The 19,270-nt window shown below is 44.4% G+C and overlaps 1 protein-coding gene across 5 annotated transcripts in view; it reads left to right on the top strand.

The window, feature by feature from the left end:
- The window catches only part of MYCBP2 (MYC binding protein 2), a 1,909,483-nt gene that overhangs the window by 1,709,345 nt on the left and 180,868 nt on the right, over positions 1-19,270 (top strand). For all 5 annotated transcript variants that reach the window (XM_078657470.1, XM_078657469.1, XM_078657471.1 and 2 more), the window contains 4 exons: positions 3,828-3,924; positions 4,385-4,504; positions 7,413-7,514; positions 8,268-8,396. In XM_078657470.1, coding sequence (XP_078513596.1) covers positions 3,828-3,924; positions 4,385-4,504; positions 7,413-7,514; positions 8,268-8,396 — 448 coding nt within the window. The remainder of the gene's footprint in view (positions 1-3,827; positions 3,925-4,384; positions 4,505-7,412; positions 7,515-8,267; positions 8,397-19,270) is intronic.

Below are 19,270 nucleotides of genomic sequence, written 5' to 3'. Positions count from 1 at the left end.
GGGGATAGAACGCTGCCAAAAAATTACCGGCTGATAGCACTCCTGGATATCGAGGCTAAATACTTTGCGGGGCTCCTACTGACCCACCTGTGCGAATGGGCAACACACCACAATATAATTCCGCCGAGCCAAACTGGTTTCAGCAGAGAAACGGGAGCAACGACAAACTTGCTGGCAATTTCGCAACTTATCGACAAAGCAAGGGTGACTAAACAGGCTCTCCACCTCTGCTTTGTCGACTTCAAGGCGGCGTTTGATAACGTCATCCGGGGCTACCTCTGGAGAAAATTGGCCTCCTGGGGGATCCCCTATTAAACCTTTTGATCGAACTGCACACCAACACGTGGGTCCAGGTAAAGCTCGGCAACGGCACACACCTTTCCAGGCGCATTCCGACCACCAACGGCCTAAAGCAAGGGTGCGTCTTAGCACCGACCCTTTTCAACCTATTTACAGCCGATTTACCGCCTGCCCTAGAAACCTGTAACGCGCACGGTCCACGCTTGGGGGGCAAAGCGCTGCCTAGCTTATCCTACGCAGACGACGTGGTCCTGGTCAGCCACACTAAAGTAGGTCTCCAAAACCTCATCAATACACTGCATGGATATGCCGAAGCGAACCTGTTAGAAATAAATATTGACAAGACCAAAGTTCTGTCTATAAATGGGAACAAAAAGCTGCACACTTGGTTCCTTGGAACAAAGGTTGTCGCAAATTGTTCAGAGTACAAATACCTTGGAATATTGTTCGATAAAGGAGGTCGCTTCTCGAACCAACTAGAGGCAATCAAGAGGAAAGGGATGCTGATAGCTACCACGCTTAAACCGCTAAAGTCTAATGTGAATGGTCCCACTCTTCTCCCACTGCTCCGTGTGGCACAAGTTAAGCTAGAGTCATCTATTACATACGGCAGTGAGGCTCTAAAAGGCATGAGAAACTGCTGGACACAACCATTGCAAAGGCCTACCGACTTCTCTTTAATCTGCCAACCTACACCTCACAAGCCCAGATCCAGTTAGAGTTTGGACTGACCTCCCAAAAGCTTGCAAGAAGAGGTTCATACATAAAGTGCTGGCAGAAAATAAAGAACTCGCCAGAAAATTCACTGAACCATCTGCTATGGCTAGACCTAAGCAGCTCTCTTCAACTGCCGGCGAAAACTTTCCTAGAGGAATCCCTGACTGTCACAGGTCTAAAAGAATTATGGGAAACTCCTTTACCGCATGTGCAATTCAAGCGTGTTGTAAACAAGAGCATAAAAAGTCAATCGCACTTGGAAGATAAAGCAACCTTTTCACAAAGGCGGCACGCATGGATGACTTTGTCCACATACAAATCGCCTGGGTTACAAGCATACTTTGGTCTGGGGTACGGCAGGAAATCAAAAGAAGCCTTCTTAAAACATAGGCTAGGAATTCTACCCTGTATTTCGCATCTGCAACCATGGCTGAGAAGGGACTGGGGGACAAAATGCAGGCTGTGCAGGGCAGAGTATGAAGACTTTGAACATCTACTATGCACCTGCCCAAGCCTGAAAGAGGAAAGAGTAGCCCTGTTAAAAACTGCCTTCAATGAACTAAAAATCCGCACACGCAGACAAGCGGTTCTTGCTTGTTTCGACCCAGGCCTTCCCCCATTAAATGGGAAGTTGGTCAAATTCCTGAAATGTCTGGAACTGAAACTAAAAAATCTGGAAGATGGCACCAGACAGGATTAGTTGAATATTGGCCAAGACACCACACTTGGACCTCACACCCGCACCAAACTGTTTTTATCAAAGTTCTCTTGTTTTAAAAATATTATATTTTTCTCATAATCTTTTATCCGAAGGTATGAGCTATCAATGTACTTTTGTAATGGTTTTAATTAACCTAAAACAATAAAAAATTACTTACGTACTTACAATGTATTTCGGGCTGGAATAGCTCTTCTTCAGGGGATGTTCAATTCTGAAAAGATAGTTAGGTGATATGAAGTGAGAAACAAACTGTCTTGTGTTAATAAAGAATGTCCATCACCAGAAATTATGAGGTGCCATGTGGTGAAACACACCAGCCCGTTCCATCATTTACTTGCAGTAACTGTGCTCTATTCGTACTGTTTTCTCTTAGCAACAACGAACATCTGTACATATGTGACAAGAACTTAAATGCTTCTTATGCATTGGTGGTGAGAGGACCCGGTTCTTACCCCTGGTTCTCTCTGTTTGTTTGCATATTCCTGCAAATGTTGGTCCTGTTTACACTTTGTTAAGGAATGCATGTCTTATGTGTACCACCACACAGGCTCTCTCATTGTCATGGCTAAATGCCCTGTACTGCTGTGGTAACGGTATTGTTTCTAAAAATGCTCAATAAAAAAGACATTTAAAAAAAAGTAAATGTCTTCAGGAATATTTGGACATTTGGTGTTGATCAGTAATGTCTAAAGTACAATCAGTTGGACTCATAGAACATGTTACCATCTTTTTCTCTTGTCATGTATTGTGCAGTCTGATTTCACTTGCTGTCTTATTGCTTTCCACACGTTGACTACTTTGAGATCTTTTTTCTGGGTAGTCTTTGTCACTTTGCTTTCAGTTGCCCTGACATTTTGCGTTGAGTAACGCTCTAACGTCTGCCTATTGTGTAGGGATTTGGGACAAAATTTCATCCACAAAGTTTCAATTGTATAAATAGTCATTCGAGCACGTAAATTCCACAAATGCCTCATTTAAAAGATTCCTTTATTTTTGCCACCCAAATTCCAAGTTGCACTTATCAGAGTTATCCTTTCTGGCTCGGGTTATGGAAACATTTTCGGTATGCCTAGCAGATTAGGAAATTGTGGATTCCCATTAAGAAGGCAGCTAGAGAAATGGTAATTTTCAAGATGAAGTACCATAGTGAGCCATCTCATCAGAACATTTATTACTGTATCTCATACGCACAATTCAAGGTGCTCTCTGTAAATAGAAAGGCAAAAACACTGCTAATGCTTTAGTTTGGATTTTGAGAGGTTACAAGCAGTTAGAGTACTAAAGGCCAGCGTCTCATCTACAATTGTGACCACTGAAAGGAGTCGCAGTAGGAACGTGGACCTCAGCAGAGGTGGGTAACATTTTCTCCCTGACTTAGTCCTAGAACTGGACGACCATTTAACTTCCATTAAGACATCTAAGACACACCTGTTCCAACAATACTACCCAGTCGGTTATTAAGGGGCAACTATCCTCAGTCAATTCATGCCTTTCTCAAGCACCTAGATCATGCGTCCAGTAAGCAGTCACCATTCTGTTAGCAGTGTATCTGAGTGAAACCCACTACATACACACATGAAAACACATTTGAGAGACTATTGGAAATAGGTAATAATCTTAAAGTATTCCACCATCCACTCCACATGATGGCAAGTGGAGATTGTTAGAGTACTCTAACTAAGCACAGACATCTGTGACATTTAGCATTTTGTTGGCACCATTTTTATACTTAAGCACTTTTCATGTGCATTATAGGTGTCATGTGGCATCTCGCTAACACATTTTACATTTAAATGTGTTAGTTGTTCATCTGAATGTGAATCCGATCATCTGTGCTCCTCTTTCAAACTCAGGCTTGGTATTGCGATAAGGGATATTTGCAAGAGGACTGAAAATTATAAGTATTGTTTTAAACTTCTGATTATTACTGCAGAGAATGTGTATCCTTTTTGGTCTGTGAGAAACACATTTGTTTTTTTCTTTTTCTAGTTTCAATCTTCAGTCATAGATTGTAATATTGCATTGAAAATTCTAAGTTCATAACTTTTCTAGGTTAATTATAGATTACACATATTGTCTATTTTTACAGCTATATCCGGAGAGGGGAAAGTCACTGGTGGATGAAAGGCTCAACACCAACGCAGATTTCAGAGATTATCATCAAGTTAATCAAAGATATGGCAGCTGTAAGTTTTTCTCAGCTAGTCGATAAAATCATATGAGTCTCTGATTATTTGCTCTTCCTTACATACTATTGTGACATATGGAAATAATGAGCAAAGCATTTTTCAACTGGATTTTCTATTTTATTGATTCACGTACCCGCCATCATGACCTTAAGTTCTAAAAGAAAGTTTTCCTGCTCTCCTGGGTGAAAATGTATACAATGGGTTTATTGCTATTGGACGTTTATCTTAAAGGTCTATCCTATGGGTGTGTGATATTCACTTTACCAACTTGTCTTCAACTTTTGCATGAAGTGTTTCAGGGTGTGGCACTACGATGAAGGGGGAGGATCAATGAAATTCAGCATTGCGCAATTTACCCAAATAGTGTTTAACTGCGTGTCCCTTTGTATTATTTGTAAGTAAAATTGTTCTGTTCTTCAAATCGGTACCTACTAACCAACTCTGTATTTTTCCATAGGGTCATCTGTCTGAAGCTTGGTCTCGTGTAACCAAAAACTCTATTGCAGAAACAATCATTGCTCTCACCAAAATGGAAGAAGAATATCGCTCGCCAGTTCGATGCATTGCAACAACAAGGGTAACCTGAAATTTCAAGCAACATTAGGACAGTCCTAGATAACAGAATTGCATTTCAAACATTAAACATGTTCCCTCATCTAAGCTTGCCTTGAAAGAGTATATAAGCATGCATATTATGGAAGCATACAAAGCTAGCACTTTGGTCCAGTCAGCATTATATAGAACTTGAAATGTTCTTTTAGTACCATCCTACAAATTATCAGTAAGAACATAATTGTTGACATAGATTTCTCAACAACAAAGTTTTGAACCAGAGCGATTTATACTTTTGTCAACATCAGATGTCTGACAAAAGAATAGTTTTTAGATGAAAATATTTATTTTGTTATTCCCGATCTTAAACAACTCTTTTCAATTATTTTGGGAGTAGAATATATATTATTTGAACATGTAAGTTTCATTGATGGCTCTCACGCTTTAAATTAGACTTCTCCTTTCTATGGGACTTAAGAACTTTTACACAACTGAACAATATTTCTCTTTTTGCCACTAGAAGCTAAAAATACATGCATATTTGCACTTTTCAAGCCCATTTCCTGTTATCCTCTACTTTGTCAGCAGCACATTTGGAAAGTTTTCTCTTGTACATTTGTGGTTCCTGTAAAATCACTGTAGTTTAATTAGTTTGGTCTACTTTGGAAGTGTTTGTGCCACAAAAGAATGTGCTTGCTGCATGTGGTGGGTGACACCGAGAAATAATTTTATTTGCAGTTAAATGAAGTGCCTCCTTAAATTGTATGTTTCAAAAAACATGAAGTGCTCGGTTTCTAGCAAGGAAGTAAAAAAAATAGCACTCATGAAATCTCATCTGTATTTTAAATAAAAGCTTGCCTTTTTATTTACATAGAGCCATGTTGTTTTTACCCATCTGATAGAAACTTCTAGCTGCAGATTGCTTACCTTAGATTAATGCCCAGGCATCAGATTGAATCAGGAAACGTTTGATGAGCAGTACTCCTGTGCATTGATAGGGTGGCATCATTCGGCTCCACATGGTTGCAGCGTCACACCAGAAGTGATGTGCACGGTGCCTATATAGGTGTCACCCCAGTCCACTTTTCTTTCCATGCCTGTCAGCAAAGATTGGAGGGAGCTACCCTGTAACTTTTTTGACTGACCTTTTTTCAACCTTTTGTCAAATATGTTTGGGAGACTTAGTCTCGTGGTGTGAGGATGGGCACCAAATAGGCAAGTTTCAAACCATCTGGTGCCTGTCACCGTCAGATGTCTGGTACAGACCCGCACTAGGCTTGCTTTGGTGCCTGCAGCATGATGACTATGCCATACATGCAATGACTGACATGCCATTCCTCCAAAGGCACTAAAGGTACCTCAAGCTCCTCACCAGCCGATGCTGACTGACCTTGTGACGTTCCAGATCTCTGTCGCGAGAAAGGTGCCAAAATTGTTAGTGGAACTGCACCCAACAATCGTCGTACCATTCGAAGTCATCGGGAAAATCTAGTAAGTCGCACAAAGACAAGACAACGTCAAAGATGTACAAGTCTCCGGCCTTCTATTGGTAGTGGATGTCATTCTGTCCACCCACTATCCATCCACCAAGTCTGTGTACTCAGGTCATTGGTCTGAATTTGTCACCTGGTGTGAGGAGAAGCAGGTTGATCTCATATAAGCAAAACTGTCTGATGTTTTTTTATTTGCACTGTCTGTATCCTGGCACAGCTTTGCAGTGGTTATTGTTAAGTGTTACTTTTTGGCCCTTTCTGCTTTTGCTGATCAGGCCTTAATATTCAAGTCACCTATTGTGGTGAGTTTCTTTGAAGGGCTTTCACATATGTTACCTCGAATATGCTGCAGTGGGTCCCTAATCATGAGCTTAACTTTGTGATATGTGCTCCCTTCAAGCCTCTCTAAAGCTGTACTCTTGGTGTCTTGACCATGACAGCAGAGTTTCTCATTGCCATCACTTATTCTTGTTGCATTATTGAAATTGGTTTTTTACAACATGTATTTCTGCATCTGTTTCCTGTTTTTGTACAGGCATTGTCCCCTGATAAATTTGTACAGGTTTTCCTAGTGGAATATGTCATGGAAAGTTTGGGTGGAGGGAGCTGGGGGCGGAGTGGTTTGAATTATCATGCTAACACCACTTGGAATCCTGAATTTTGTGCAAACTTATGTTTGCTCACAATCAGATTTTATCTTGCAGCTTGTATTTGAGGCTAAAGTGGGGGAAACCTGAGACTTACATTTTCATGCTGCACATAAGGGTCCTGCATCGTTACCAGGACAAACACTCTCTGTCTCTTGCCTCCTCCCCTAAAACCCTTGGAAGTTCGTACAGGGGGCATATAAAGTGCCTAAAACATTCGAACCACCAGCATCTTACCTTCATGATCGCCTCTTGGGACAGCCATACTGGTGCATCCTCTAATGCCGCTCCACTTAAGAAATAATGCTATCTGTACTGTGTGTGTGTAAACTGCAGTTAAACAGGGTTGCCTTAAACATGCTATTCAACTGCTATTGTCTTCATCCACCAGCAGTCATTCCATCAAATTAGGTCTAATCTGCAGGTGCTCGGACAGTCTCCACTGGACAAATGTCCCAAGTCCTGTTCATCTCCGTGGTCGCCCGAGTTAGTTTTTTAAATGGGTATTTAAAAACTTTGGTATGACACTTTACATGTTTCCCTCTGCATTAAGGCAAACTAGCTCAAAATGTTCACAGGGGACTATGGATGTTGTTTTATTTGTGCTGTGCCAATTGGGGAAAAAACAACTTTGTTCAAGTGACACATTACTTGTACTGTTTTGAATTTGGCTTTTACAGATTAAGAGTTGTTTGTTGTGTGAAAGGAAGCCTTCATTTCTTCAATCGCAAGGATGCTTATTTATGACAGATGGTGTTAGACTTTGTTAAACATTTCATGTCATCCCTTACAGCTCTGGTTGGCTCTGGCCTCCCTATGTGTGCTTGATCAGGACCATGTGGATCGTCTTTCCTCTGGAAGATGGATGGGGAAAGATGGACAGCAGAAGCAAATGGTAAAAAAACTGAGCCTCATATTTGTTTTCTTTTTAGTGTATTTACATTGACATCATTTATATACTTTGGACTTATGGCTGTCTACGTCCTTTTTGGTAGTTAATTGGCGAATACCCCTTTTAAGTGGTGTAAACTTGTTTAAAGAAATTGTTAGTCAAAGCTGTCTTGATTTGACAGAGACGTTGTCTGGATTAGTGGCCCAACAAGTTCATTAACTACCTCGCCACCTTATAATTGTGGTTGAACATCAGATATGTGTTTTCTTAAAAATTACTTGTTAAGACATTCCAATTTCTAATTTTAAGCTTGCAAGTCATGTTGTAAACTATATTGTTGTTGACACTCAGATATTTAGATATTTCACCTGGATTCCTGGTTCTTTGCTGAGCTTAAGTGATAGTGTAGGACTGGACTTCTATGTGTGACACCGGGAAACCTTGGGTAACTTGAGGTGGTGGGGCACTATGCAGCAGGCTATTGCTTGTACTTTCAGAGATCTAAAAAAAATTGAAATGTAACCTGTTTAACTTCCAAAAACCTTATGAATCAACTTTCTGTTTTACAGCGGACCACAGACCTCTTCCTTTTCCTCGACAAAGTTTGGCCTTGTTATTAGCTTTGACCTTGTTATTAGCTCTGTCTGTGCAGCCTATAGCCTAGAAGTCTATTTCCCAATGCGCCCAATAAAAATAATGCACTTCTTTCTTATCCATTTCTTTGAAATGATTTGGTTTTCTTCTGTCTTATTTCAGCCAATGTGCGACAACCATGATGATGGAGAAACAGCAGCCATTATTTTGTGTAATGCATGTGGAAATTTGTGTACGGATTGTGACCGGTTCCTTCATCTCCACCGGCGAACGAAAACACATCAACGACAGGTAGCTTTCAACAATTACTAGAAGTTTCCCTTATAGTTTTGCTTCTCATTCAACATTTTTTTTTATGATAAATTTTATTGATTTTTAATGAATACATATTCATCAATGAAAACATAACCAGCTTTTCACACAATAAGCAGTATACAATAGCGACAAATAACACGGGGGGAAGAAGCCCCCCACATAGAGGAGTCTGACTAGGAACAACAGGCGACAATGTCCATAACCATGTCCACAGTAAAAATTCAAATAATTCAGTCTTCTACCACCCCAACCCATTTACCCCACACTCTTCGGAACGTTTTAGGACAATCGCAGGCAGCATACATGAGACGTTCCTGCGCTGCACACCAATCTACCCCTCTGCGCCACCGCGTCATGGAAGGGGCCCCCGGGTCCAACCAAAGGGCTGCAATATCGCGTTTAGCCACAATCAGGGCCATGGTGAGACAAACCTTCTCAGCCTTGTTGCCGTCCAGACCATCAGTCACCCCCAAGAGTATGTTCATCGGGTTCAACGGGACCTCCCAGCCCACGACCTCCCTAAGATCAGTGGTCACTAACTCCCAGTAATGCATAATATCTGGACAGAGCCATACCGTGTGATAAAAATCTGCTTGAGGGCACCGACAACCGGAGCCCAGAGCGATGAAGGCGCAATGGCGCGAGATTGGCTGCGTGTAAATAGTATATTTGAACCAACCGGAGCCGTGCAGAGACTGTAACTATTTTAGGGGCCATCAGCGCATCCCTCCAATCAGCATCATCTAATGGACCAATCCAACCCTTCCATTTATCCCGGAGAGAGGAAAGGGAATTGGGGGGTGTTATTTACAAGGGTACGGTAAATGTGGGAAATCCCCCCCTTACCCAAATTACCAGTCATAACCTGCGCTTCAGGCGGGCTATATTCGGGCAAGGAGGTCCCCTCCGAAATGTGCATGTGGAGTGCATGGCGCAACTGAAGATAGCGGTAAAACGGAGAGGTTTCGAGGGAGAACCGGGTCTGTAGATCTGAGAATTCACAAATGTGGATCCCGCTCCAAACATCCCCCACCTGAGAAATCCCAATGAGGTCCCAGGTTCTAAACCCGGAGAGGGTGGCAACCTCCCTGAGCTGTGTTCCGCAGCACAGAGGGGTGTATTGGGTTAACCTACCCGACCAGCGGGTGTGGCGCAGGGCAGCTCGCCAGGTCAGAAACACCCCTCGAGTAACTTCCGGCAAAGTGTGGGGGATAGCAGTTCCATAGAGCATCCCTGGATACCTGAGAAACCCAACGCATGCAGTTCCAGGCAATAGGCCAGATCCGCCCAACCGCCATTGAACCAGTCATGTACAGTAAGAAGCCTGGTCGCCAGATAATAGAGATGAAGGTTTGTTATTCCTAACCCCCCATCAAAGGGCGGAATCCTGCAGGTGTTTAGGGCCAGTCTCGGCTTACGACCCCCCCACAAGAATTTAATGGCCAGGCCATCCATTGTACGAAACCAGGACCGTGAGAAGGCGAGGGGCAGGTTTTGGAGTATATAAAGGAAACTGGGCAGGACCATCATCTTGAAGAGAGAGATCCTGCCCATAAGATTCAATGGCAATGTCTGCCATCGAAGAAGATCTGCGCGGACCCGCTTCACCAGAGGGCTGACATTAAGGGACCAGGCAAGATCAGGAAGGAGCGTCACCCAGACCTCCAAGTACTTGAACGACTGCCGCCGGGGAGGGATCAACGACTGCCAATCAAAACACTCTCTTGACAGACTAATGGGGACCAGGACCGACTTGGCTGCGTTCAATCTGAGACCAGAAACACACTCAACAAGCATTTACAATGCAATGGTCTCGGCAATATTATAGGTAGAGCTATTGGTATTGCTCATTATTTCTTTATCTTTTTTGTATCCCTAAATAAATGGCATTGTCATTTCTATTGGCATTAGCTTTTTTTTGTTGCATATGTGATACTATTGCATTAGCAGAGAGAGAGTGAGGTAGTGAGATAGAGAGTGAGGTAGTGAAAGAGTGACGTAGTGAGGGAGAGGGATGTTGTGAAGTAGTGACATATAAGCATAGAGTGATGTTGTGATGTAGTGATATAGAGAGAGAGGTAGTGAAAGAGAGTGAAAGTGAGTTAGTGAGATAGAAAGAGTGAGGTAGTGAGATAGAGAGTGATTGGGTAGTGAGTTAGAGAGAGAGAGAAGTTGTGAGCTAGAGAGTGAGAGAGTGAGGTAGTGATGTTTTGAGAGAGAGAAGTTGTGAGATAGTGAGGTAGTGAGATAGATAGAGTGCAGTAGTGAGGTAGAGAGAGTTATGTAGTGAGAGAGAGGTAGATAGAGAGTGAGGTAGTGAGAGACAGAGAGTGAGGTAGTGAAAGAGTGAGGTAGTGAGGGAGAGGGATGTTCTGAGGTAGTGAGATAGAAACACAGTGAGTGAGTTTGTGAGGTAGTGAGATAGAGAGAGAGTGAGGTAGTGAAAGAGAGAGTCAAAGTGACTTAGTGAGATAGAAAGAGAGAGAGTGAGGTAGTGAGATAGAGAGAGAGTGAGGTAGTGAGTTAGAGAGAGCGTGAAGTTGAGGTAGTGAGATTGAGAGCGAGTTAGTGAGAGTGAGATGTAGTGATTTTTTGAGGGAGTGAGTCGTGATATAGTGAGGTAGTGAGAGTGTGAGATTGAAATAGAGAGTGAGGTAGTGAGAGAGTGAGATAGAGAGAGAGTAAAGTTGTGAGGTAGTGTGTTTGAGAGTGATGTGGAATGCATGCTAACAATAAGCAACAAACAAACATGCTACAAATACCTCCCACCCCAAGACCGGCACTTACCTCTCATGCCGCTGATCAGCACACATAAGCTGTCAGGAGAAGAAATGCGTTACTTACCTGTAACTGCAGTTATCCAGTATTAGTGTCTTTCATAGATTCACATGCCTGAATCATTCCCCGTCGTCGAGACGGGAGCCTCCGGCATATAAAAAAGTAATGTCCTAGAGACATACATAGAAAAGAATAGGTCTAAGGATCCCACCTTAGTGTCCTATCCACGTCCTTTTGTAAAAAGGACCTAAATAGAGTAGGCCCAAGGGTCCCACCTTAGTGGCCTATCTGTGTCCTTTTGTGAAAAGGACCAAAGTCAAGAAGCCAACCAATCAGCTACCACCTCCTTCTAGAACCTTCCTGTCAGGAGCCCAGGTCTCTCAGATTTTCGTACGCACCAAGCTAGGTAGGCGTAAACTTGTTAGAGAGATAGGTGAGTCCTTCCAGGGGAGGCGGGAGGGTGCATGTGAATCTATGAAAGACACTAATACTGGATAACTGCAGTTACAGGTAAGTAACGCATTTCTTATCCAGTATTTGGGTGTCTTTCATAGATTCACATGCCTGAATCAGAGTAGCAAGCGATATATTATGCACATTTCTGATGGCACAGCATATACTATTCCTTAGATAATACACATCATGCGAGCATGAACCATCATTAGACATCCACAATAAGTATTAGTAGAGAAATGTGCATACCAGAGAAGGATGGAGGGACGGAGGAAGGCTCACCTTACTGAAATATATATATATAGCTGAACACTTCTTGTCCCACTACTGCATCCTTCCTCAGCTCCGTATCCAGGCAGTAGTGCCTAGTGAATGTATGCGGCAACTTCCATGTTGCCGCCCTGTAAATGCCAATGACTGGCGCCCCTGCGAAGAGGGCCATAGAAGTGGACATAGCTCTCGTGGAGTGCGCTCTCACTTTGGAATGCAATGGCTGTCCAGCTTGGTCATGACAGAAAGCAATGGCTGCAGAAATCCATCTGGAGATGCTCTGCTTGGTAAGTGGTAGACCTCTCCTAGGTCTACTGTAAGCTACTAAGAGCTGGTTAAATTTCCTGAATGTTTTCGTTTTGCCAATGTAAAACTTCAAGCATTGTTGAGATCCCTAGCATGCAGCGATCTTTCAGTTGCCATGCTTGGGTTTGGAAAGAAGGAACGCAGAACCACAGGTTCATTTAGGTGGAAGTCCGACGGGACTTTTGGGATAAACCTAGGATTGGTTCTCAGGATTACTTTGTCGTTTTTTAAAACCGTAGAAAAGGATCCAGGATTAAAAAACTGATGTAGCTCATGGACCCTCCCTGCAGATGTGAGTGCCAGGAGGAGCGCTGTTTTCCACGAGACATACTTCAGGACAGCTCTGTGTACTGGGTCAAACGGATGTTTCATGAGCTGGTCAAGAACCGCATTGAGATGCCAGGCAGGTGGCAACACATTTACTGGCGGGAAAGATCTGTATAATCCTTTTAGAAATTGCTGAATCCACCTGCTTGACCAGAGAGATAGACTCGTTGAAGTTCTTTTATAACGAGATATTGCTGCTAAGTGTAGCTTAATGGAGGAGTGGGCTAGGCCCTACTGTGCCAGATGTAATAGATAGTCTTGTGGAATATTCAGATTGTGGAACTCTCTGAACTCAGGAGCCCGGTAGCTAACCTGAGAGACTTCAGATCCGGATGTTGTACATTGTGAGGAGCGATGGATACTGCCGAAGGTGGATCGGCGGCTCCAGGGATAGACGGTGGCGCTCTGAACTAATGTTGCCTCGGCCAAGTTGGGGCTATTAAAAGTAGAGTACAAGGCTCCATCGAAATATTCCTGAGGACTCTAGGAAGCCTCGGGAATGGCGGAAAGGCGTACGCAAAGACGCTTGCGCCATGCGATGGAAAATGCATTCCCTAGAGACCCTGACTGGGGATGCCAACCTGCGAAGTGTGGGCATTTGGCGTCCATTCTCGTCGCAAATAGATCGATTTGCGGCGTGTCCCATCTGGAGAAGATCTGGTCGATAAGTTGTTGATCTAGCTCCCCCTTGTGTGACGATGTTTTCTGCATGCTCAACGTGTCGGCGAGCACATTGTCCGCGCCTGGGACATATTCCGCCCTTAGGGTTACATTGTGGAGTATGAGCCAATACCAGACTTTTTTGCGACTCGCGAGAGAGTGTCAGCGAGCGTGTCCCTCCCTGTTTGTTGAGGTAGTGCATAGTCGTGGTGTTGTCTGTCCGGACGAGCACCAGGGAATATTTGATTCTTGGCAGGAAAACATGAAGGGCCAGGAAGACTGCCCGCAATTCGAGCAGATTGATATGTAGTTTCTTCTCCATAGGAGACCACTATCCGCTTATCTGTAGCTCTTGCAGAAAAGCTCCCCAGCCTTCCAAGGAGGCGCCTGTTGTGGCAATATGAGGAGTAGCCGAAGCAGGAATGACAAGCCTTGAGACAGATTTTGCGATGACATCCACCATCGAAGGGCTCCGACCATCTGAGGATTCACTTTTATGTGGCCTTCGAATGACCCTGTGCATTGGACCCACTGCTTTGAGAGCGCCTCCTGAAGATTCCTCATTCGTAGTAGACAGTGAGGAATCAGGAGGATACACGCTGACATCATCCCCAGGAGGGATTTGAAGAGGCGGACTGTCAAGGCTTTCTTCGAAGCTACTATAGCAGCAAGTGCAAAAGGCTTGTTCATCCTCTCTCTGGATGGGAAAGCTTTTGCCGACCGTGTGTCCAGGGTTGCATCTAGGAAACTGATGTACTGAGAAGGTTGTAGGACTGATTTTTCCTGATTGAGGGTGAGACCCAAGCAATCGAAAAGCTTTAAACAGGCGTTGGATGATCTGGACGCATCTTTTAAGGATGAAGCCTTGACCAGCCAGTCATTTAGATACGGAAAGACTTGGTGATGGCACTGTCTGAGATATGCCGCCACCGTGGCACGACATTTCATGAATATGTGCGGTGCAGACTTGAGCCCGAAGGGCAAAACGCAAAACTGCAAGTGTCTGCCCGCTACTGCAAATCTCAAGTACCGTTTTGTGATTCCCGTGAATTGGGATATGGAAGTAAGCGTCCTGTATGTCTACGGACGCTCTAAAATCCTGCTCATACAGTAGTCGCAAGACCTCCTGGACCGTTACCATGCAAAACGACTGCTTCTTAGGAATTTGAGGGCCCTGAGGTCCAAGATTGGTCTCCACTTCTTGTCTTTTTTCTGGATCAAAAGAAGTGGGAATAAAACCCTTATCCCTTCCGAGATGGAGGTACTCTCCCTATAGCTCCTATCTGCAGCATAATCGAGATATGTCATAGAAGCAGCCGTAGATTTTTGTAATTTCTGCTGTCCTTTACCTTGAAAGGACGACCTCCCAAAAGAGGATTGCTTGTTTTGCTGTTGTTGGTGCTGTTGGTATTGCGGTCTACTCTGGCTTGAAGAGTAGGAAGACTTGTATTGATAATTCCCTCTGTGGGAAGACTGTCCACTTCCTCTATTTCTACTAAAGGACTGGTTCTTCTACTGAAGAGTGCCCAAAGCACTCAGTGTCTGCTTCGTCAATTTTTTGTGCCCATTAGTAACTGGCTGTCATATGGCATGTCCAAAACCTATGTTTGCACCTCAGGACTGAAAGAGGTTGCCTTTAGCCATCCTTGGAGCCGCAAGACTGCTGCTCCAGCCAACTTGAGGAATCCTGTCATAGCAATATCCATCGCGCAGACTATAGTGTCTGACGCCGATGCTTCACCATCTAGCAGAATCCTTTTTACTTCCTCTTTGGATGAATTTGGCGATGCCGACAGGTACGGGGCTATGTGTGCCCACAATTGTCCATGATAGCGTCCCAAGAGCGCTAGAGCGTTCACGGCCTTTACCGTGATTGCCGACATTGAGGAAAACCTGTTCCCAATGTTGTCCACTCTTTGTCCTTATCATCAGGAGGAAGCGACAAAGGGGCCGAAGGATTCCTGGAGTTCTTCTAGGCCGCCTGTGTCACTACAAAGTCCGGCTTAGGATGTTCCTGTTAAACACGCCGGTGCTGTATCTGGCGCCCTATACTTCTTATCCAACTGGTGATACAGAGGGGGTGTTCTGCATGACCCTTACCCCTCCTGACTATAGGTAATTGATAATCTGTATTGACCTTACAGCCTTCTTGAGAGGTTCTTTAAAGTCATACAAGAAGCCGGCCTGTCCTTGAGAGGTCATTAAGATCTTAAAACGTTGAGCAGCCCTCTGTTCCACATTATAAGAAATTCCAGAATTGGCGGATTTTTCCTTCGTAGATCGCCGTCATAGACTATGCCGTCGTAGACGAGCAGTCCTAGATGAGGCCGTCATAGACGACGCCATAGACGATCCGTCGTAGACAAGGTGGCCGATGCCGTCATAGACTAGCCTTTGTAGATGAGGCCGTCATAGATGAGGCCGTCGTAGACGAGGCCGTCGTAGACGAGGCCGTCGTAGACGAGGCCATCGTAGGCGAGGCCATCGTAGACGAGGCCATCGTAGACGAGGCCATCGTAGACGAGGCCATCGTAGGTGAGGCCATCGTAGGCGAGGCCATCGTAGACGAGGCCATCGTAGACGAGGCCCTCATCGATTCCGTAGACAGGCCGTCGTAGACGAGCAGTCATAGACGAGCAGTCATAGTCGACGCTGTCCGTCGTCGTCGACGCTCTCGTCGTCGTCGACGCTCTCGTCGTCGTCGACGCTCTCGTCGTTGTCGACGATCTCGTCGTCGTCGACGCTCTCGTAGACGAGGCCATCCTAGACGAGACCATCCTAGACGAGACCATCCTAGACGACACCATCCTAGACGAGGCCATCCTAGACGAGGCCATCGTCGACGCCGTAGACGAGCCGCCGTAGACAAGCCGTCGTAGACGAGCCATCGTAGATGAGGCCATCGTAGACGAGCCATCGTAGACGATGAGGCTGTAATAGGCAATGATGGTGCTAGTCTTTACCTCAGGAGGTAAAGAAGACGCCCTTTCTGAAGGGTCCCATGATCAGAGGAGGTGATTTTGACGGCTCAGAAGTCGTCTTTTTTTATGTGATTTTTCTCCAAAAGCAAGTCCTTTACTCTCCTTTACCACAGAGTGAGGAGATTTTGAAGGACTGCGCCCAGAAGACCTTTGAGCGGTCTTTTTGAGGGCCTTCTCAGGACGTCCCCCTGAGGAATCAGTCTGAGGAGATTCTCTTCTCTTTTGAGGTCTCCTAGACGTTGAGGGCAACGCCTCATCACAGTAACTGGAGAATAAATAAAAAACCTCCTTTCTGGTCTTAACCATATTAAAAGTCGCCCTTCACGACCTCTCAAAAACTTACTTGAGTGCGACATACCTTCAGTGTGAGAAACAGAGCAGAGCAACTTCTTGGAACAAGAAGCACAGGCTCTAACCTTACCAGACCTTCTTTAAAGAATGTATTTGAAGATAATCCATAGTAGAAAAGCAAAGTTATTTAATGAAGTGAAAATAAACACAGAATCTGAGCAGAGCTCAGAGGAGACTCCCTTAGCACAACGTGCGGTAGAAAATCTGAGAGACCTGGGCTCCTGACAGGAAGGTTCTAGAAGGAGGTGGTAGCTGATTGGTTGGCTTCTTGACTTTGGTCCTTTTCACAAAAGGACACAGATAGGCCACTAAGGTGGGACCCTTGGGCCTACTCTATTTAGGTCCTTTTTACAAAAGTACGTGGATAGGACACTAAGGTGGGATCCTTAGGCCTATTCTTTTCTATGTATGTCTCTAGGACATTACTTTTTTATATACCGGAGGCTCCCGTCTCGACGACGGGGAATGATTCAGGCATGTGAATCTATGAAAGACATCCAAATACTGGATAAACAAGAACAATCTATCCCAGGCTCATTAGCGCTCGTTCCACTGCCCATCATGGACCTGGCATGAAAGGCAACAGTTTCCTGATACACCGCCAAACTCTCCAGGCACAAGAGAAACGAGAGCGGCGACCTCATCAGCGGGAGGGGGCGGGAAAAAGACACGGACAGCAGGAGGGGAGCACCTCTGGGTGTTGGAGGGCCCGCTTTGGCCTGTCTCTATCGAGAGAGCCTGCTGTCACTTGGGAGCAGTCCCTGGGTTAGAGGGATCCCTCAGAGGCTGCAGCTTTTTTTATAAAGTGATCTCCTCAAAACACATTCCCAAAGCCCCAAACAGGAGGTGAGGAAGGACCAGGCCACCACAGCGAACAGGCAAGGCCCAAGCTAGTCAATGGGGCTTTAAGGGGAAACAGAGGCCCGGATTGGGATTTGAAGTGCTGAAATCCGGATCACAGTTCACCAAAACAACCACTCAACTCGACTTTTAACATGCTGTCAAAAGCAGAGAGGGGCGACACCGGATCAAAAATACCAGAGAGCTTGGGAATCTGAGAATCATTCACTACAAGTATTTGCACCAAATGTACTATACCCCGCTGAGGTTATTCAGGTATGGCCTACGGGATGACTCACGCTGCGTAAGGTGTGGACAGGAGAATGCTGACTTCATACATCTGGCGTGGAGTTGCAGCCGGGTGGCAGGCTTTTGGGGGGAAGTGATGCAGGCCCTTAGTGAAATGCTTGGGACGTCACTGCAATGCGAGCCCAAGATGTGCTTGTTAGGCATTACTCCACAGCTGAGAGCGCAAAGGCGTAAATTCTGCGTGATAGCACTGTTGATGGCCAGGCGCAGGGTATCGATGCATTGGAATAGCAAAATGGGACCGAAGACTAAACACTGGCTAGAAGATTAACATATTGTCGAGATATGCTAGTCACTTATGAGGAAGAGTTGCCAGTCAGATCACGTCCTAGAGATTATTGGATGTACTTACGCACCTATTTATTAGAACATGAGTCGGTAGAAACTGTTGATGACTAATAGCATGGTATACAACAAGATCAGCGAAATGAAATGTAGACATACCGTATCGAAAGAGGGGGAAGGATGCTGTGACACAGGGGTATAGGTTTTCTTTAAAAGTTTTAAGTGTTTGGTTTGACTGTTTACAGAGAGGACAAAAACGAAAAGGGAGAAGAGTAAGATGACCAGCGTAATAACTGTATGCATATGCACTACTCTAAGTACTGAATCAACATTTGATGTAACGCCGCAGAGCCCATGGATGTCGACTGATGGGCTGTGTACATAGACAATTACTTTGCTAATGGTGCAACTACATGGCCGGCCTGATGAGGTTGTAGGCGATAACATGTCTGTAGGTATTAAGAAATGTGCAATAAACGTCTTACACCAAAAAAAAAAAAATACCAGAGAGCTTCAAAGAGCAAGCAAAAAATTGCATTCCAAAGACACCACAATTTTCTTCCAATTTATTATAAAATAAAAAGGTTATTTTCCTTTGGGGATATACAGGGCCCGGATGGATGAGTTGGAGCTTTTAACATCCTTTGAAGGTTATTCAATAATGAGTTACATATCTTCTCATTTAAAAAGCTTTTTTTCCTTTTTATGAAATACTCCAATACTCACTAAAGCATTTTTTTGTTAAACCTTTCAATATAAGCCTCTGTACATCCCTTCTTCCATTTCTTGGAATTTAGTGAACGATGTCATAATAATAAATATCGCATCTTGCAATTTTCAGGTTAAGTTTAGTGTGCTATAAATTGTTTTGGGATAGTCTGAATGTTCATATTAGGTTTCTTGCTTTTGCCACCTCAGCATTTGAGGAATGAAGACAATAAGCGGGCATTTTGAACGGGTGACCCCAAACTACAAAAAAAGGATTGCATCACGTTCTACTGTCAAAAATATATTTCTGCGAAGGCCCTAATTACACCACGACTGCAATACCAGACGTTCATGTCCCTGAGATTTAGCTGTCCTAAGCCGTGCTATTTTCTAGCACAGCAGCAACCTTTTCACAAACAACCCCACTGACGAGTGCATGACCGCCACGCCATGACAAACAGATGCACACAACCATTGATGTCAATCCAAACCCTAAACACAAACCTACAACTTGTGACTGAAAAAGGAAAATATTTACCTGCATCGAAATTGCATAATATAAATATGGCTGCGGATAAAGGG

Source organism: Lissotriton helveticus, chromosome 8, assembly GCF_964261635.1.
Source record: "Lissotriton helveticus chromosome 8, aLisHel1.1, whole genome shotgun sequence".
NCBI lineage: Eukaryota > Metazoa > Chordata > Amphibia > Caudata > Salamandridae > Lissotriton > Lissotriton helveticus.
The sequence above is the reverse complement of the archived record's forward strand: the minus strand, read 5'-3'. Positions and strand labels throughout refer to the sequence as shown.